At 41.3% G+C, this 15,213-nt stretch overlaps 1 protein-coding gene across 1 annotated transcript; it reads right to left on the bottom strand.

Annotated features, from left to right (window-relative positions):
• Positions 1-631: 631 nt before the first annotated feature.
• On the bottom strand, positions 632-14,013 carry CNDP2 (carnosine dipeptidase 2). The gene is made up of 11 exons (XM_080340385.1): positions 13,929-14,013; positions 12,108-12,251; positions 9,421-9,583; positions 7,759-7,847; positions 6,653-6,853; positions 6,027-6,111; positions 5,292-5,452; positions 3,174-3,338; positions 2,496-2,637; positions 1,707-1,854; positions 632-1,272 (listed from the first exon to the last, which is right to left on the bottom strand). The coding sequence occupies exons 1-11, from the start codon at positions 13,986-13,988 to the stop codon at positions 1,203-1,205; spliced, it is 1,428 nt and encodes a 475-aa protein (XP_080196511.1). The 5' UTR covers positions 13,989-14,013; the 3' UTR covers positions 632-1,202.
• Positions 14,014-15,213: the final 1,200 nt, after the last annotated feature.

The raw sequence follows: 15,213 nt of genomic DNA, 5'->3' as shown, positions 1-15,213 counted from the left end.
CTACTCGTCAAGCTACAGGACTGCACCATGTTCTCAGAGCAAAACATCATCACCTGAAATACACGTCTAGTGCTGCTCAGGGAATTCAGAAACAGTGAGCCAAATCCAGTTCAGATGAACACACATTTAAGTTTTGGTTTGTTCTTTTTTTTTAAACATGATACCAGTGGTATTGGAGTTGAATGTTTCCACAGGACAGCTTGAAGTTGAATATCATGCAGTAGTTACAAGGAGTGATGCTCTTCTCTCCCCACTTATGCTTACAAATTCCCAACACTCCCTTGCACTATCAGTCATACTACAGTGTGATGACCTGGCTTAGACACCCATTTTTGGAGCTTGTTTTCCCCAGGAGAACAGGTTTTAGCAACATCTGCCTCAAGTCAACAAGCTGTTATCAAGCCAGAGCCTAAGGAATAAAGATTTGGATTCCCAGGAAGTACAGTCTGTGTAGCCATGTTGCTCATGTCCCTCTACAGCCATAGAGGAGTTCCTCCCAGGTTACCTGAAGTTGCTTTTCCCTCCCAAGTCGTTGTTTAATCCTTAGAGACAAAGAGCCAAACTCTCAAGCATGATTATTTATTGTCCTTTTCAGGGAGTACAAAGGTAGTTTTACAAAAAGATGGCCAGTAGTCATTATCACAGTGAATTTTGTTATAACATAACTCACTGTAAATGGAAACCTGCAGGCAGGTATAAACTCTAAGAGACAAACTGTTCTTCCAAATCACTCAGCAAGACAGATGCCTCACTACAGCTTGAACACATTCCAGTACCGGCCCATAATCTGTCACTTTGACTACTTCCAGGACATCTCCAGGAATAAGAACCTTAAACTTGGCTGGCAGTTCTGCAACTGATGTGGCTGCTTAATCAGTCAAGAGCAAACCATTCCTCCTGCTTTACAGGAAAAGTAGATGAATACAGCAAACCACAACTTTGACATGATAGAGGGGACAAAGATGCAGTTCAGAACTGCTGGCCAGATAAAGAGTAGTCTGTGTCATTTGAAGTAAGCATTTAGAGAAATATTTTTGGTATACAGTGTTCTTTGTCCAGTGGAACTGCATGCTTCCCTCTCCCCCACCAGAGCAGTGGAGTGTTGGTAGAAGAGTGAAGCCATGCAAGACTTAGTAATTTATGACATTTTGTAAGAAAATTCAGACTTCTTGATCCGTGAACCAGGAAGTAAGGTGTCTAACTTAGTCCTTCAGCTGGGAAACTTCATAGAGGTATGCACCAAGCATCTTCATCCCCTGGATGTAGTTGTACCTGGAAAGAATATAGCTTCCATTAGCATTGTCTTAGAGCTGTATTCCTGTAGCACATGTGCATCTTGCAATATCAGTCCTATGCAGGCAAGAGATGCTACAGGCACAGCTGTTGCAAGCAACAGGTTCTACTCCCAACATCCCCGGCATCTCCTCTGGCAAGAGGTTACTCTCTGGGAGAGTAAGCAAGCATTGAGACCAAAGTATAAAAACTGCTTTTGGTTTCAACTACATAAAACCAGAAGCAGGACTGGGATCAAGGTTCAGCTACAGAGCAGTTACCTAAGCAGTCATCCACTGCTGGGGAAAAATGGCACTTTGCCTTCCAGAGATGTAAAGAAAAGCAAAAGCATAATTCTTCTTGGACCTTTTTTATAATACATGCCAAGATCCACAGCACAACTCAGCCTGGCCCAGAGATAAATATTCTCTTACCTATTTAGTTTCTCATTTTGAGAATGGGCACCATCATCTGCAGCTCCAACAGGAAGCAGCATGACATTCTTGCCTGTTGCTTCTTGAAAAGTAAGGGTAACAGGAATGCTTCCTCCCTCCCTCGTCAGATCTGGTTCCACTCCAAAAACTAGAACAAAGCGATACTCTAGTCAGTTTGGAACTGTATTTGTTTTTCCAACACAGATTCTTACTGCTGCTTAAGCAATCAAGTACCAACCACTCCTGTACCATGTGCTGGACAAATCTCGCTGTTTTAATCAGCCAGACTGCAGAGGTTGCAGAAATGTGGCATTTCCCATCCCTGAAGTAATGCTGGGGTACTGTCACTTTCAGAATTCAGTTCAAGCATTTACACAAATAATATTTCATCTGAAAGCCTGTTTGTCCTCCAACACAGAAGTTAAAGTTACTCTAGTTGCCCCAGCATAATTGATCAAGAAGGATGCTAGGATGACTGAGCTTTGAGGGCTTTGGCTAAGCCAGTGAACTGAACTACTGACAGTCTCAACCTTACATAAAAGCAGCACTCTACCAATGAACTTGTTCCAATATGGTCAGAATAAGCTTGATGAAGTTTCTTTCCTTCCTCTATCTCAGAACTAAGTTTAAGGATTGCACAACATGGTTCATTACTTAGAGAGCCAAGCTTATTATGTAATAAGTGCAAAAACTGTAAATATTCTGCAAACACCATCTCTTCAGTATTTCTTGAGGTACTGGAACAAGAGCTCTTCAGTCCTCCCAAAGTCAAGTGGAAAAGTCACTGACCTGTCTTCATGGCCCTCCTCCCAGCCATGTAGTGGGGATGGTCAAAGTCTGACACCCAGGGCTTTCCACCATGGCCTAAGTATACTCTGAATTTGTTGGGGCTCTGCAGCTCTGCAAATTTTTTGCTCAAGTAGTCTTCAACCTATGAAAAAAAGATTGAAGAGTCTTATCCACAGTTAGCATTTGTATGAACACTGATAAAGACAGTATATAAGAGCATCTTAGAGACTTGAAGGTCACTACTACTGTGCAGAAATAATTTTCCTATTACAATTACTCCATATTATTCCTATGTACCTCTGCTCTGAAGTCAGAATATCTTTTACATGCAAACTGACAGTATACTGTAGAACTGTTAGCCAAAATGTCAAAATCTTAGTTTTGAATATGCACTTCTGGCAATCCAAATGGCCTACCATTAAATTAGCATTTACACCTGAGCCCTTTCTTTGAGTTAGTTGAGAGAAATTGAACAGCCAGGCCACAACAGTGCAGCGTGGGACCATAAAGCAATTCCCTTGATTATCTGAGTTGAGGTGCAGAACAGAGAAGATGGTATTATAGCAAACTAAATAAAAGGAACTGCTTTAGAAACCAGAAATACTCTCCCCCCAGGCATGGAAAACAGAAATTTCAATACACAACTTATTTTGATACCATCATTCCATCTCAACATACATGCTTTGTGACTTCTTCAGGAGTCATGTTTGGGACAAGCCTGATTGAGAATTTGCCAATGACTTTCCTAGGAATCACAGTCTTGGCTCCAGAGCCTGAGAAGGCTCCTTCAATTCCATGGAGAGACAAGGAAGGGTATCTCCACCTGTGCATAAGGATATCTTTCTGCAGAGGCAAAGGGAAAAATGCAAGGTTACATACAGTTTGACAAAGCTCCCCAAAGTAATAATTTCTTCAATCTAATAAAGACTTTGCAAGAAACAGTGCTTTCTCCCATGAAGAAATGCAGCTCATTCAAGATCAATCAGTTGCAAACAGAAGTTGTTACTCCCATGAAGCACACATTTTGATACAACAGCTGAGTTTTTAGCACCTTTAGAAATTCAGTTGCTCTAGTTTGACTCTCTCCAAGTTCTATGGAACTTACAGGACACAACCAGTCTGCCTCTGACAAGGACAAATACACCATTTACAAGATGCTGAAGCACAGTGTGTAGGAAGTACCTTGGAAGCTCTGGTCCCCACTGCCTCAAGTCAGGCAGGTGCTTTCATCACTGAATTACATGCTTATGATCACAAGTTTTCTGAAAGCCTCACCACTGTGCAGACTGAGGCATAGTGTGCTCCTGCTATTTATATCAGTTGTATTAAACCAACTGAACTCTGGGTTGATTAGAGTCAGCACTAATGCCTTTTTCAGATACACTTCTTTATTTCCCTGTTTTCACCACAGTTGTTCAGCACACTGGATACTGAACTCAGCACATTTGTGTCCTGTGAGCTACAGTATCTCCAGTTTGAACTTCACTGCAGAGATTCAGGAGACTTAGAAATTTGGTGGCCTTTATGTTACAGTTTGGTTTGTTCCAGGTACAACCTGCCTCTAATCTCCTCTCAAACATAATTAAGCTATCGCTGTTCAAATCTTTCAAGCACATTGTTTCTCACCTAGAGATTACAGACTTCTCATCTCTCCTTAGTCCTGAGGCCCTTCTTGCATGCATGCAGCTTAGTTAGAACTCTTGGTAAGTTAAGCTAAGATTTCAGTCTAGCTAAGATTGAACAGCTTTAGGTCAGTATCATATATGAAGATCATCTTGCCAGCTCTTCCTTACATACAAGCTATATTTAATCCATTGCTTCACAGGACAAGGCTAAACAAGGAAGGCCGTGTGCCCCCAGTTGATATAAACCTGAGCATGTAGAGACAAGGTTGAAGATATAATATTTATACCTATTTAAGTTTGAAGTCTCCATCTGACAGTACTAGGACAGAAGACAGACCTGCACATGTAAACTTTTCTTTTACAGCACTTGTTTCTGCTTTTTATGATGGGAGAAGTATTTACATCCAGGGTTTAATGCTTCAAAATTATAATGTAACACCTATACCTTCCAAGATTCAATGCTGTTAAAAGCATTAATTTGGAGAGCTCCTAGGATGAAGGTTTGAGAAGTTCAGGCATGAGTTTATTGAACTTGAGCCTGTTCAAAGATTTGGATGACTGCCTAGTTCATGGCTACTAAATAGTCCTTGCTTGCCAGGTCTAGGCTTATGTTCAGTATGTCAGTCCTTAAGTTCATTACAGCTAGATTGATCTCAAGCTGTTTTCTCACCTAATGAGAAGTCATTGCTATGAACAACTACTTTATTTCTGATAACTCATTGAACTTCTACAGATTTAGAAATCAGATGCTTCATGTAGATGTGGCATCTGAGCTTTGGAAAAGTGCTAGCAGCTCTTATCTAGCATTAGGAGAACAGCACTAGATAAAGTAAGTTCTGTACAAGTTTGGAATGCTACTTCTACATAGACTTAGGAGCCAATTTAAAGTTACCTAGACTGCCTGTCTTAAGCATGGGTTAATCCAGACTAAGTTTCCAAGCACCTAACACTTTGCAGAGGAACTGCTAATGCTAAGTACACAATCAACTGTACAGCAGGTAAAATTATCTGCAAGACAATCTCAGCATTTTAAAGACAGACAAATTCTCTGCCTCCTGAATTACTTGGTAACTACACAAGTATCCAGAGAAGCTTGTTTCTGCCTTCTACCAATACAGATGGCTTGAACTAACACAGCTGACCAGGGTAAAGAGGGAGTAGGACAGTGTACCTTTGCATCATGCAATAGTTTTGTTGCTCCTACATCTTTTGCATATTCTGACAGGTCAAAATCAATCTTCTCATACAGTGCCAGCTCCTCATCAGTAACAGGTGCTACTGCTTCATTAATGCCTGGGATGAGGATTTTCCCTTTCTTGTCTATAAGTGATCCTGTGAACAAGAAGCACCTAATATCAGGATTCAATCAGAAGAAACAAGATGTCATTGCTGGCAACACTTTCCATGGGAAATAAAAGTCATTGCTTTCTGAAAACTCTTTGTAAATGTAATTAAATTCTGACCTCTACCTCCCAGAGTCTGTTCCATTAAGTCTGGAAGGCACTTCTGAAATTTGCAGCTATCCAAAATGTGCACTTCCTTGCAACTACATTTCATTCTACTGCTACATGTTTAACTGGCTGCTTAAAGGCAGGATTCCCAAGGAGTTCAATATGGCATCTGTAGAAGAATATGCAGAAAAGAGCTGATTTAATTAACATATGAGCCTGTAGGAAGATTTTAGGGGAAGCTAAAGTAGACAGACAACCTCTTGGCAAGAACTTCACATATTTCTGTATCCAAGGCATCAGCCAGTTTCATGCATACCTGGCAAGCACCATTTAATTGGTCATTGTTTTGTTAGTGTAAGCAGCCCTTAGGGATGCTCCTCACTGCAAACTCACTCATGCTTTAATGGCTCCCACTCCCATTTTAGATGCATTCAGTGAAACCTGCTTTTTCTTACCCATTAGAGTAATGAGATCTGTCATGGCCTCATGTACTGAACCACCATAAACTCCAGAGTGAAGGTCTTTGTCGCTACATTCCACCTGGTTTGAAGTGAATTAAGATTGAGGTTAATTTTAGCATGAATATACTGTCAAATACACAGAACAGACTTCTACAGCTTTTTGCTGCACATACTTTGAGAACGCGTCTGCTTATGAAACCAGACCACTCAGCTGTAGTACATTCAAGCAGATCTGCTTTTTATTGCTCTGTGAAGTACAAGCCCTTAGTACTGACTGTCCCAACCTTGGGGACTTCAGAGGTGACATCTCTTCCTGCACTCAAAGAAATATCTGGATTAAGATATCTATGCTATCAGATAATCCTCCAGTGAAGGTACTGGCTTATCTTGCTTCATATATCTAACAGCTATCCCTCCCACCCAATTATCATATAGGACAGTAAAGGGAAAATAGTAAAAGGAAGATATTTAGAGAGTTAGTAGAAACTGTTCTATTTAAGCAGCCAGTTTCAGCTTTTCTGAAGAAAAGCTATTGGCATGGGAAAGTCAGAGCTACCACTCTTCTCCAGTAGAAAATTTAGTTCAGTAATACTAGTTTTGGAGGCTATTTCAACACTTACCTCTATGAAGTAGTAGCAGATACCCCTCAAGCCATAGGTGATACAAGGCTTATTCTTGCCCAGCCAGTAGTTGTCAGAAATGCAAACAAAATCCACATCTCTGAAGAAAGTGTCTCGCTGAGCAAAAATCAGTTCATCAAGGCCTTCAGATCCTGATTCTTCCATACCCTCTAGGCAGAACTTAACATTTACTGGAAACTCCTTTGAAAATTAAAAACTAACAGATTAAGTATGTGAAAACACTAGACTCCTTCAGCAATCAGTAATTTTTATGTCATGTCCAAAGCAGAAAACTGAACATGGGTAAATTAGTCCTATGACAGCAGAATTTGTTAACTATACACAGAATATTACAAAGTTTGGACTGTGCTTATGTTGAGGACACTTGTGCCACCCTTCATTTGATGGAATTCAAACTCCCCAAAAAATTTTAACTAAGCTCTAGAACAACTTGTTCACAATCCTCTTAACTGTGGGAATGCAACAGAAATCTCTTGCCAAAGGTAAGTCACAGGGCTAGGAAAATTAATATCAACCATAGAAATTGCATGCCACAGCAGGACAATCAGAGCTACTCTATCCAGTCTACCATATTCTATGCCTAGGTAGCACTTGAGAACAGGTAATTCTTCTCACAAGTAATAACTTGTCTGGCAAAATAGAGACATTCTGAGCTATTTCTGACCACACTTTTTTTTTAACAGAAACAGCAAGTCTCTCAGTTTAGTGTCACTAAATTAATCTCTTAGAGTTCAGTGACAGTGAGACATTAAGCTCCATTAAAGGTGAAGCTAATTTGACATCCTTACACGAAAGTAATCACATTTGATTATTCCTCCTGCTCCAGATACTTGCATATGTGTTTTCTTTCCCACAAATTGCATTAAAGCAAAAATGTTCAAAGTGCAATCCAAGCATCTACAGGACTAGCTTGTCAGCAAATCAACTCAACCCTACTGACGCTTCAGGGACTTTACAGGGCTATTGCATCATTCCTCCCATCAGCTGAATAAGCAGTCTTGCCTCACAAGGGTTTGTGGCTTGGATAACATTTATTGCCAGACTCAGCTGTATGTAAAAAAGCAGGATTCATTTTGGGCACATACCTGGTTAGTTTGTTGATAAGCCTCCAAGGCATTCAGCCAGGCAAGCACTGGACCTTTGTCATCTGTTGATCCTCGCCCGTACAGCTTTCCTGTAGAAACAAAATACAAATTAACCAGTGTAGAGAAAAATTAGGACAAAGCTTCAGTCATCTCTTGCCTGCAGAAGAAAACATCCTTTTGGATAAACTTTTTATTCCTGCTTATATAACTTTCATTTCCGATTCTTCTGAAGTAGCAGTTTTAGATTCTGCTCCATACATTCATGCAGGTAGGTGCAAGATTGCGATAGTTCTCTCACTTTGGAGCTAGCCTACCTCTTCCCCCAGATGCTCCCTGGATAGGAGTTGAACATAAACCTGGAAAAGAGGCAACTGCCTTGGGCAGAGTCATTCCCATATCCTTCACAACAATATTTTCTACAAACACAGCAATAAGGGTGTAGAAACAAGATACCATATCTGAACAGAAACTTATTCAGTATTAGCCTCAGTTGAATAATTGTTTGAATAGTATGACTTCAGTAGCTAGTGACCAACCACTTCTCTGGATGCTCTAGATAAAAGAGAATCTCACCAGAAAAGGCTTTAGTTAAACACTGATTTTACAGGCTACAAGGAAGTCCCAGGAAATGTAGCACATGGGATTACAGTAAAGGCAGATATTGCTGCAACTCAGCTGTGGCTACAAACCCTAAGCACAGAGTGTAACCAGAGTGACAGAACAGCCTAGACAGTCTGCAAGGTAAGGAGCCATTGGTAAATACGTCTCCTACACTGCCAGGCTGCACAGAGATAAGCCACAGCCTAAGGCAAGTCTATCTCTTGCTATCAGATGAGATAATCCTACTTAGTAACCTGGTATCTGCTGTCTATGACCAAGTTCCCAGGTAGAAATACTGGTTACCACAGACACTTATTTTCTTGGCAATGATTAACACTTATGCAACAAGAATGTTTAATGCCATATTCAGATGACCTTTGAACATGCAACACTGAGCAAATGAAACGAAGAGGCTGCTGGTAGCACCAGCTTTAAAGAAAGTTTTACTCTCCTCTTAACTACTGGCAATGTGTTGTTTCAACAGGACTTACTGTATGATTTCTTCATCCCCATTTACAGGAGAGGGACACTTGTCTGGGCACCAGCTCTCTCAAACACAGCTTCTGCAGTGCTCAGTGCAGCTCAGTATGCACACACAAGGAAACCCAGGCAGGCTCTTGTACTACTCCTGTCTCCAGGCACAAAGAAGCTGTGTTGGGTGTTCATCCCCTGTAGTGGTTCAGAGTCCCTGCAGTCTGACATGACCTTACACACTGCCAGTTGTGAACAGGTCAAGAAACTAGCTCTAGAAAGCCTTCTGACAACAAACTGTATCATGGAAGGCAGCATTTAAGACTTTGCTGTAGCTATAAGGAAGATAACGCACTCTGATAGTCTGGACTATCAGAAAAGGAAACAAGTCCTTGGAGCAGCTGAGATTTTGCAGCCCTACTTGTTTACCATTTCCCCTCCTGCATCTTATCTCAACTGCATTAAATAAATACCCACATCTGTTCCTACTCTTCTTCCCTCTTTCAATCAAGGGTACAACTTTAGAACAGTTGAGAAATACCACACTTTTTAAAGAAGTGCTCATCAGTTTGGGAAGTCCACCAGTCTTACCTTCTCTTTCTACCAGCGTGAAGGGCTCGCTATCCCAGCCATCCTCCAGTGCTGCTGGCTGAACATCCAGGTGACCATATACACACACCGTCTTTTTGTGTGGATCGGAGCCCAGTGTTCCCAGAATAATTGGTGGTAGAGGGATCTCTGATCCATCAGGCAGCTAGAAATAGGAGGCAAGAAGTTTTATGCGAATGTGGAATGTCAGAGCAGCACATTTTTATCAGATGAATTAATTACTTTAACATTACGGAGGTTATGAGATTAGGGGCACAGAAAGCTAAACAAAATTAAGCTACTTAAACTGATTGCCAGAAGCAATGTGCCAACGAAGGCATGATGGCACTACGCCAGCAAAAGTTCCCTGACAAGTCCCAGTGATAGTCAAAATGCTTCAAGCCGCTCAGAACCGTTAGCTTTAAACTAACAATCCCACATCAGATTTTAGCAGAACAAGCTGTCTGCCTGCCAAAATGCCATATCTAATGCTGACTTAACTGCAAGTGACAAACTCCCTTCAATATTGCATTCTGCATTGCTTGTCACTGCACCTTCATCCTGTCCACAGTGCAGCTCTCTAAACAGAAATTTCCTGACAGGGCTATCAGAAAGTATAACATGTGCTTACACTCAAAGTCAGTGTAAGTTATATTTCACTATACCAGCCTATGCTGTTAAGCAAAGGGCAGGACAGTGCTGATGAACTCAGATCAAGAGATCAAGAGTTGAACTTGGCTTAATCCCTTGGAATACCCTGTAAGCAATTCTCATATGCCATTCCCAGTCAGCATGTATTTCCCTTCCAGTGAACACATACTCCTAGACACTGTTCAACAGATCAAGATCAGCTTTAACTTTTTGCTCATATGGGCTCCAAGCTCTGATTTTTATTTTCTTTTAAATCAACAAGTTACATTGCTCTTGGCCAGCTGCAGCTCTAAGTGATTAAAGCATTATTGCAAGAGTTTGCACTTACAGTAATCAGTACACAGCACAAACTGCAGTGCAGCAGTAAAAGTTTAATCAAACAAGTTCACCAGTTGCTTTACATTGTCCTTTATTGATATACCAGCAACGTCTGTAATACACTGACTAGTTTTGTCTAGACTTAATATAAAACTTAACACTAACAGTAACTTTAATCCAGGTGCCTGAGTTTTCTACATAGAAATAGTACTTTTAATAAACTCTGTAAAATCAGTTCTTGCCCCCAAAAGTTACATTGATGAAAGGAACGAGTTTGTCTCTGAATTAACTAGAAGACTTTTGACAGGATTTTAGGCAGTAGGTAGCAGCAGAGCTAGAATTATCCGATACATTGCCTCTCAAGAGGGCACATGAAGTCAACTGCTTCCCTGCTGGAACCTGCAGTGCTACAAACAAGCGTATTCCAGTTGCTAAAAGCAATAACTGCTCAGAGGGTCTTGATACACACAGATTTCACCCAATGGTCATTAGCACCAATTACAATGACAATCTTCTAAAACTAGTAAACACTCCAGTACAACAGCATTTTGAATGCCACTATACAAATGCGAGTTTAACCATTTTGGTACAAGTCTTATTCTGTGACATGTAGTGACTATGTACTAGCAACATATTGAGTAGATGGTTCCCTATTATGAGATTATCATTGTTGTTCTCATAAGGACATTTCTCAGGTGAAGGAAAGCAGTCCAGCTAGCTAAAAATAAGGAGGGAACTCTCCTATTAAGGATCCTTCTGTATCTGGTATGGGAGCTGTGCAATATTGTGACAATTGCAACATTTCTGGAAGAGCTTAAAAGTCTTCGGAAGATTTACTGAAACTTCAGTCAGTATCTTTACAGTCTACAAGTCTAAGGTCCAACACCAGCCTGCTATTAAAAATGTGTAACATTTTTGTTTGCAGGTGCTCTGTTCATGTTCAGTTAGAAAATTATTTAAAATACATTTAATACACAGTCCAAAATGCTTAACTGATCTGAATCCCAAGGTTTACTATAAACAAAAGTTTTAACTGGAAGTTTATCAGACTGTGTGGCAGGAAAGGCATTATCCAACACCCCAAAAGGCTATTGCCTTTCTAGGCCACTGCCCACAGGACTCTTGTGTGGTAATCCTGACCAGAAGACCATCAGATATTAAGGAATTAGTGATCCCCATTAGCCTGAGTGCACCCCAGCCTGTGCTGTGCTGCACACTCAGCTTTGCCTCCTGCCTTGTGTTGTGCTGTGGGTGTCCTTGGGCTGCAGGATAAACTTGGCCAGTTGACTGTAGCACACAGGCAGTTCCCACTTGCTACCAGCAATTACACCACCTGCATATCCTTGTCTTTATCTAAAAATGCAGCAAGAAGTTCTCATGTGAATATCTCCTTTGTTTGGCAGTGGAATTAAATAACTTGAATAAATAAAATGTGGGAACATTTCCATGAATGGGATCTACACAGTGTGCTGCACACAGATTAGATGCTTCCTAGATGCTGCACAGCTTGAAGTTCCCATTATCTGAAGGGACATAAGATTATCTATAATATCCTCTCCCTTTATAGTAATAGCTCTAATAAACAGCATTTTAAATTTTACTTTCTGGAGTCTAAACATCTTTCTTCCCAGGATCATAAGAAGCCAGCACCTCATAGTGCAAAACACCTTGTCTTCTAAAGAGACTTTTTCTATTGAGCTGGCATGGAGTTGCTCACATACCTTTTGTTTCCCAATATCCACAAGTTGAGTTGTGCCTCCCAGTCGCTCAATATCCCTCGCAGCAACTTCCATCATGCGCCTGATTTCAGGCCTCTTATCCGGCCATGCCGACACACTCTGGATTGCCACCCATTGAGCCAGCCGCTACAGAAAGACAGAAAAGCTGAAGGTTTTACTACACATGAGGGAGGCACTACACAAATACACCACCTTGCAATTCAACTAACAGTTTTAGACAAGATTAAACTTGAGGCAAATCAGCTGTCTTCTACTCAAAAGAGTACTCTAGCAATTAATATTAGGTTCAAAAGCTCTCTGAAACCTCACTTCCTACAACTACCCCTGTAGTGTAACAAATTCTGCAGATAAATATGATACATTTAAGGGTATGACAGGTTGTGCATATTGTGCCTTTCTAGTCGCCATTCTTTAAGTATACAGAACTAGCTAATGTCTTTCAGGCTTCTCAGAAAGGCCACCTTAGCTTTTCCCCTGCCACGTGAGAGCTGTGAGAGTAACTGGCAAAAGTCAAGTTGAACACTCATCATAGATCTTGCCTGGCAGTTTACAGTGCTATGCCACTGATGCCTTCATCGGCAAAAGGGATCGCAATACAAGGTGCAATTAAACAGCAGGTTAAACAACAAAGTAGAGAAACACTCTCCCTCTGTACCCCAACACAAACAGTTTCATATGTGAAAGCTTTATTCCAGCCTTGCTTATATTTTGCCTCTTTCATCTCAAAAGGGAAGTGACAGTATAAACCCAGTTTGGCATTCAGGAACCAGTGTCAAACTTCTTGTACCTCTCAATAAGTCACTGCTTGCACTATACAGTAATACAGCATTTCCTAATAAATCTACCATAGAGATTTAGGTCTTTGAACAGAACTATGCTTAAACTTAAGAAACAAAGTTTTCTGGCTTGTAGTGCTACAGGCTGGGCACAGAGTGGCTGGAGAGCAGTCAGACAGAAAGGGACCTGGGGGTACTAATTGACAGGAAGCTCAACATGAGCAATCAGTGTGCCCAGGTGGCCAAGAAGGCCAATGGTATCCTGTCCTGTATCGAAAATAGCATGGTCAGCAGGACAAGGGAAGTGATCCTTCCCCTGTACTCTGCATTGGTGAGGCCACACCTGGAGTATTGTGTTCAGTTCTGGGCCCCTCAGTTCAGGAAAGACACTGAAGTGCTGGAGCGGGTCCAGAGAAGAGCAACAAGACTGGTGAAGGGACTTGAACACAAGACCTATGGGGAGAGGCTGAGGGAGCTGGGGTTGTTTAGTCTGGAGAAGAGGAGGCTCAGAGGTGACCTCATCACTCTCTATAACTACCTGAAGGGAAGTTATAGCCAGGTGGGGATTGGTCTCTTCTCCCAGGCAGTCAGCAATAGGACAAGGGGGCATGGGCTTAAACTCTGCCAGGGGAAATTTAGGCTGGATATTAGAAAGAAATTCTTTACAGAGAGAGTGGTCAGGCATTGGAACGGCCTGCCCAGGGAGGTGGTGGACTCCCCGTCCCTGGAAGTTTTCAAACTGAGATTGGACATGGCACTTAGTGCCATGATCTAGTAAACAGACTAGAGTTGGACCAAGGGTTGGACTCGATGATCCCTAAGGTCTTTTCCAACCCAGTCGATTCTGTGATTCTGTGTGTGTGAATCAGCCACACCTGCTGCTTGCTCTTCCCGTTCCCCAGTTACTTGGCATTACTCTACTATTGGCCATATACATAAGGAGTAATAATAAACTTGACGCTGACCACCTAACTTTTAATATCCCATAGCTGTCTGTGCTGCAGGATAACACCCAAAAAAACCTTACCTGGATATAGAGGTCCTGGTGTTCATCAATGTATTTGAAGAGGGTTTCAAGAGCAGACATTTTCTGACCAGAACAGTGCTGCTGAAGAATCTGTAACAGAAAAAGAATGTAGCCTTTACAGTTTTCAAATACAATAGTCAGTACTCAAGCAGCCACAGAAGACTTTCACCCTTCAGTTGCTAACACCACACACCAAGCCACATGAATATAACACTTAGGGCTACTCCCTCTCAGAAAATCAGAGTCAAGTGACTACACAAAAGCATATTTAATCTCAACATCAATCTTTCTGCCTCTTCCCCCAAAATAACTCTGGAAGTTAAACTGAACAAGCTTGTCTGTAGAGATACTTCAATCAAGTCGTGTACTTGATCACAGGATTATAGGCAGAATTCAAGTGAAATCTACTCTTTGAAGTTGCATTTTTTTTATTAGAGCTCAACTAATAGTGTGCCATAGGCTTGAATGCTAGTAGCTAGTTCCAAGAAAGCGCACTTTTACTTTGTGCTCTACAAAGGATGTTAAAAGCAGGCAGCTTAAGAACTATGTTTTCTTCAGCTTTAAAGTCCCAACCTGCCACTCAGACTCCCCAAAGGAGGTCAGTGAAGCCATGGGAACAGAAACCAGCCCCAGCAGGGCATGAGCAAGTAATTGGTGACTAGTTCCTTGCTACCACTTCCTTGTTTGGTTTTAGTTTCAACTAAGTTCATGTGAGAAAATCCAAGACCTCACCCCTCCTCAGTTTTCTGCCTTCCTTACTAGTCAAAATTTCACATTAAAAAGACACACTTGGCCAGTCAACCAACAGAACAAACAAGCTTAAGCTTAGTTCTCATTATAACTCAAGACACAGCACCTCCTCTAAGCCAAGTAAATAATGAGCTTTACAAACACACCTCTGAAAGTGCCAGAACCATGAGAAAAACTCCAGTGTCCATGTAATATACAGAATATGCATGTTCAGCAGCACCAACTGCTGTGATTCAGTATTCAGTCAGCTTTATGCCAGATGCTTTAAACCTTTCTTCCACTTCTATGTGGAAGTCACAAGACAAGTATGACAGTTGTTCAAACACTTGACTTTTTGTCTTAGAATTTCTTAAACAGCTGACTACTCTACATAGCTAAAATGAATACCTTCAGGCTGCAGGTTGCCCCACAGAATATACTGCGATATAAGCACATCCCACCACCTCAAATCTACAAAAGACTTGCAGAATGCATTTTCTTTCAAGCAGGGTTGTACTTACACAAATTACTGATGTTTGACATACAAAAAGGCTTT

The sequence above is a fragment of the Nesoenas mayeri genome, assembly GCF_963082525.1.
Source record: "Nesoenas mayeri genome assembly, chromosome: 2".
In the NCBI taxonomy this organism is placed as follows: domain Eukaryota; kingdom Metazoa; phylum Chordata; class Aves; order Columbiformes; family Columbidae; genus Nesoenas; species Nesoenas mayeri.
This window is presented reverse-complemented; position numbering and strand designations above follow the sequence as displayed.

What these genes read in the sequence shown, in the direction of transcription:
- CNDP2 (XM_080340385.1), bottom strand. Translation starts at nt 13,988, where the DNA reads ATGTCTGCTCTTGAAACCCTCTTCAAATACATTGATGAACACCAGGAC. An exon ending in TGGATATTGGGAAACAAAAG is followed by an intron (nt 9,584 to 12,107) that starts GTATGTGAGCAA and finishes TCCTATTTCTAG; the next exon opens with CTGCCTGATGGATCAGAGAT. An exon ending in CACGCTGGTAGAAAGAGAAG is followed by an intron (nt 7,848 to 9,420) that starts GTAAGACTGGTG and finishes TTGTTTCTACAG; the next exon opens with GAAAGCTGTACGGGCGAGGA.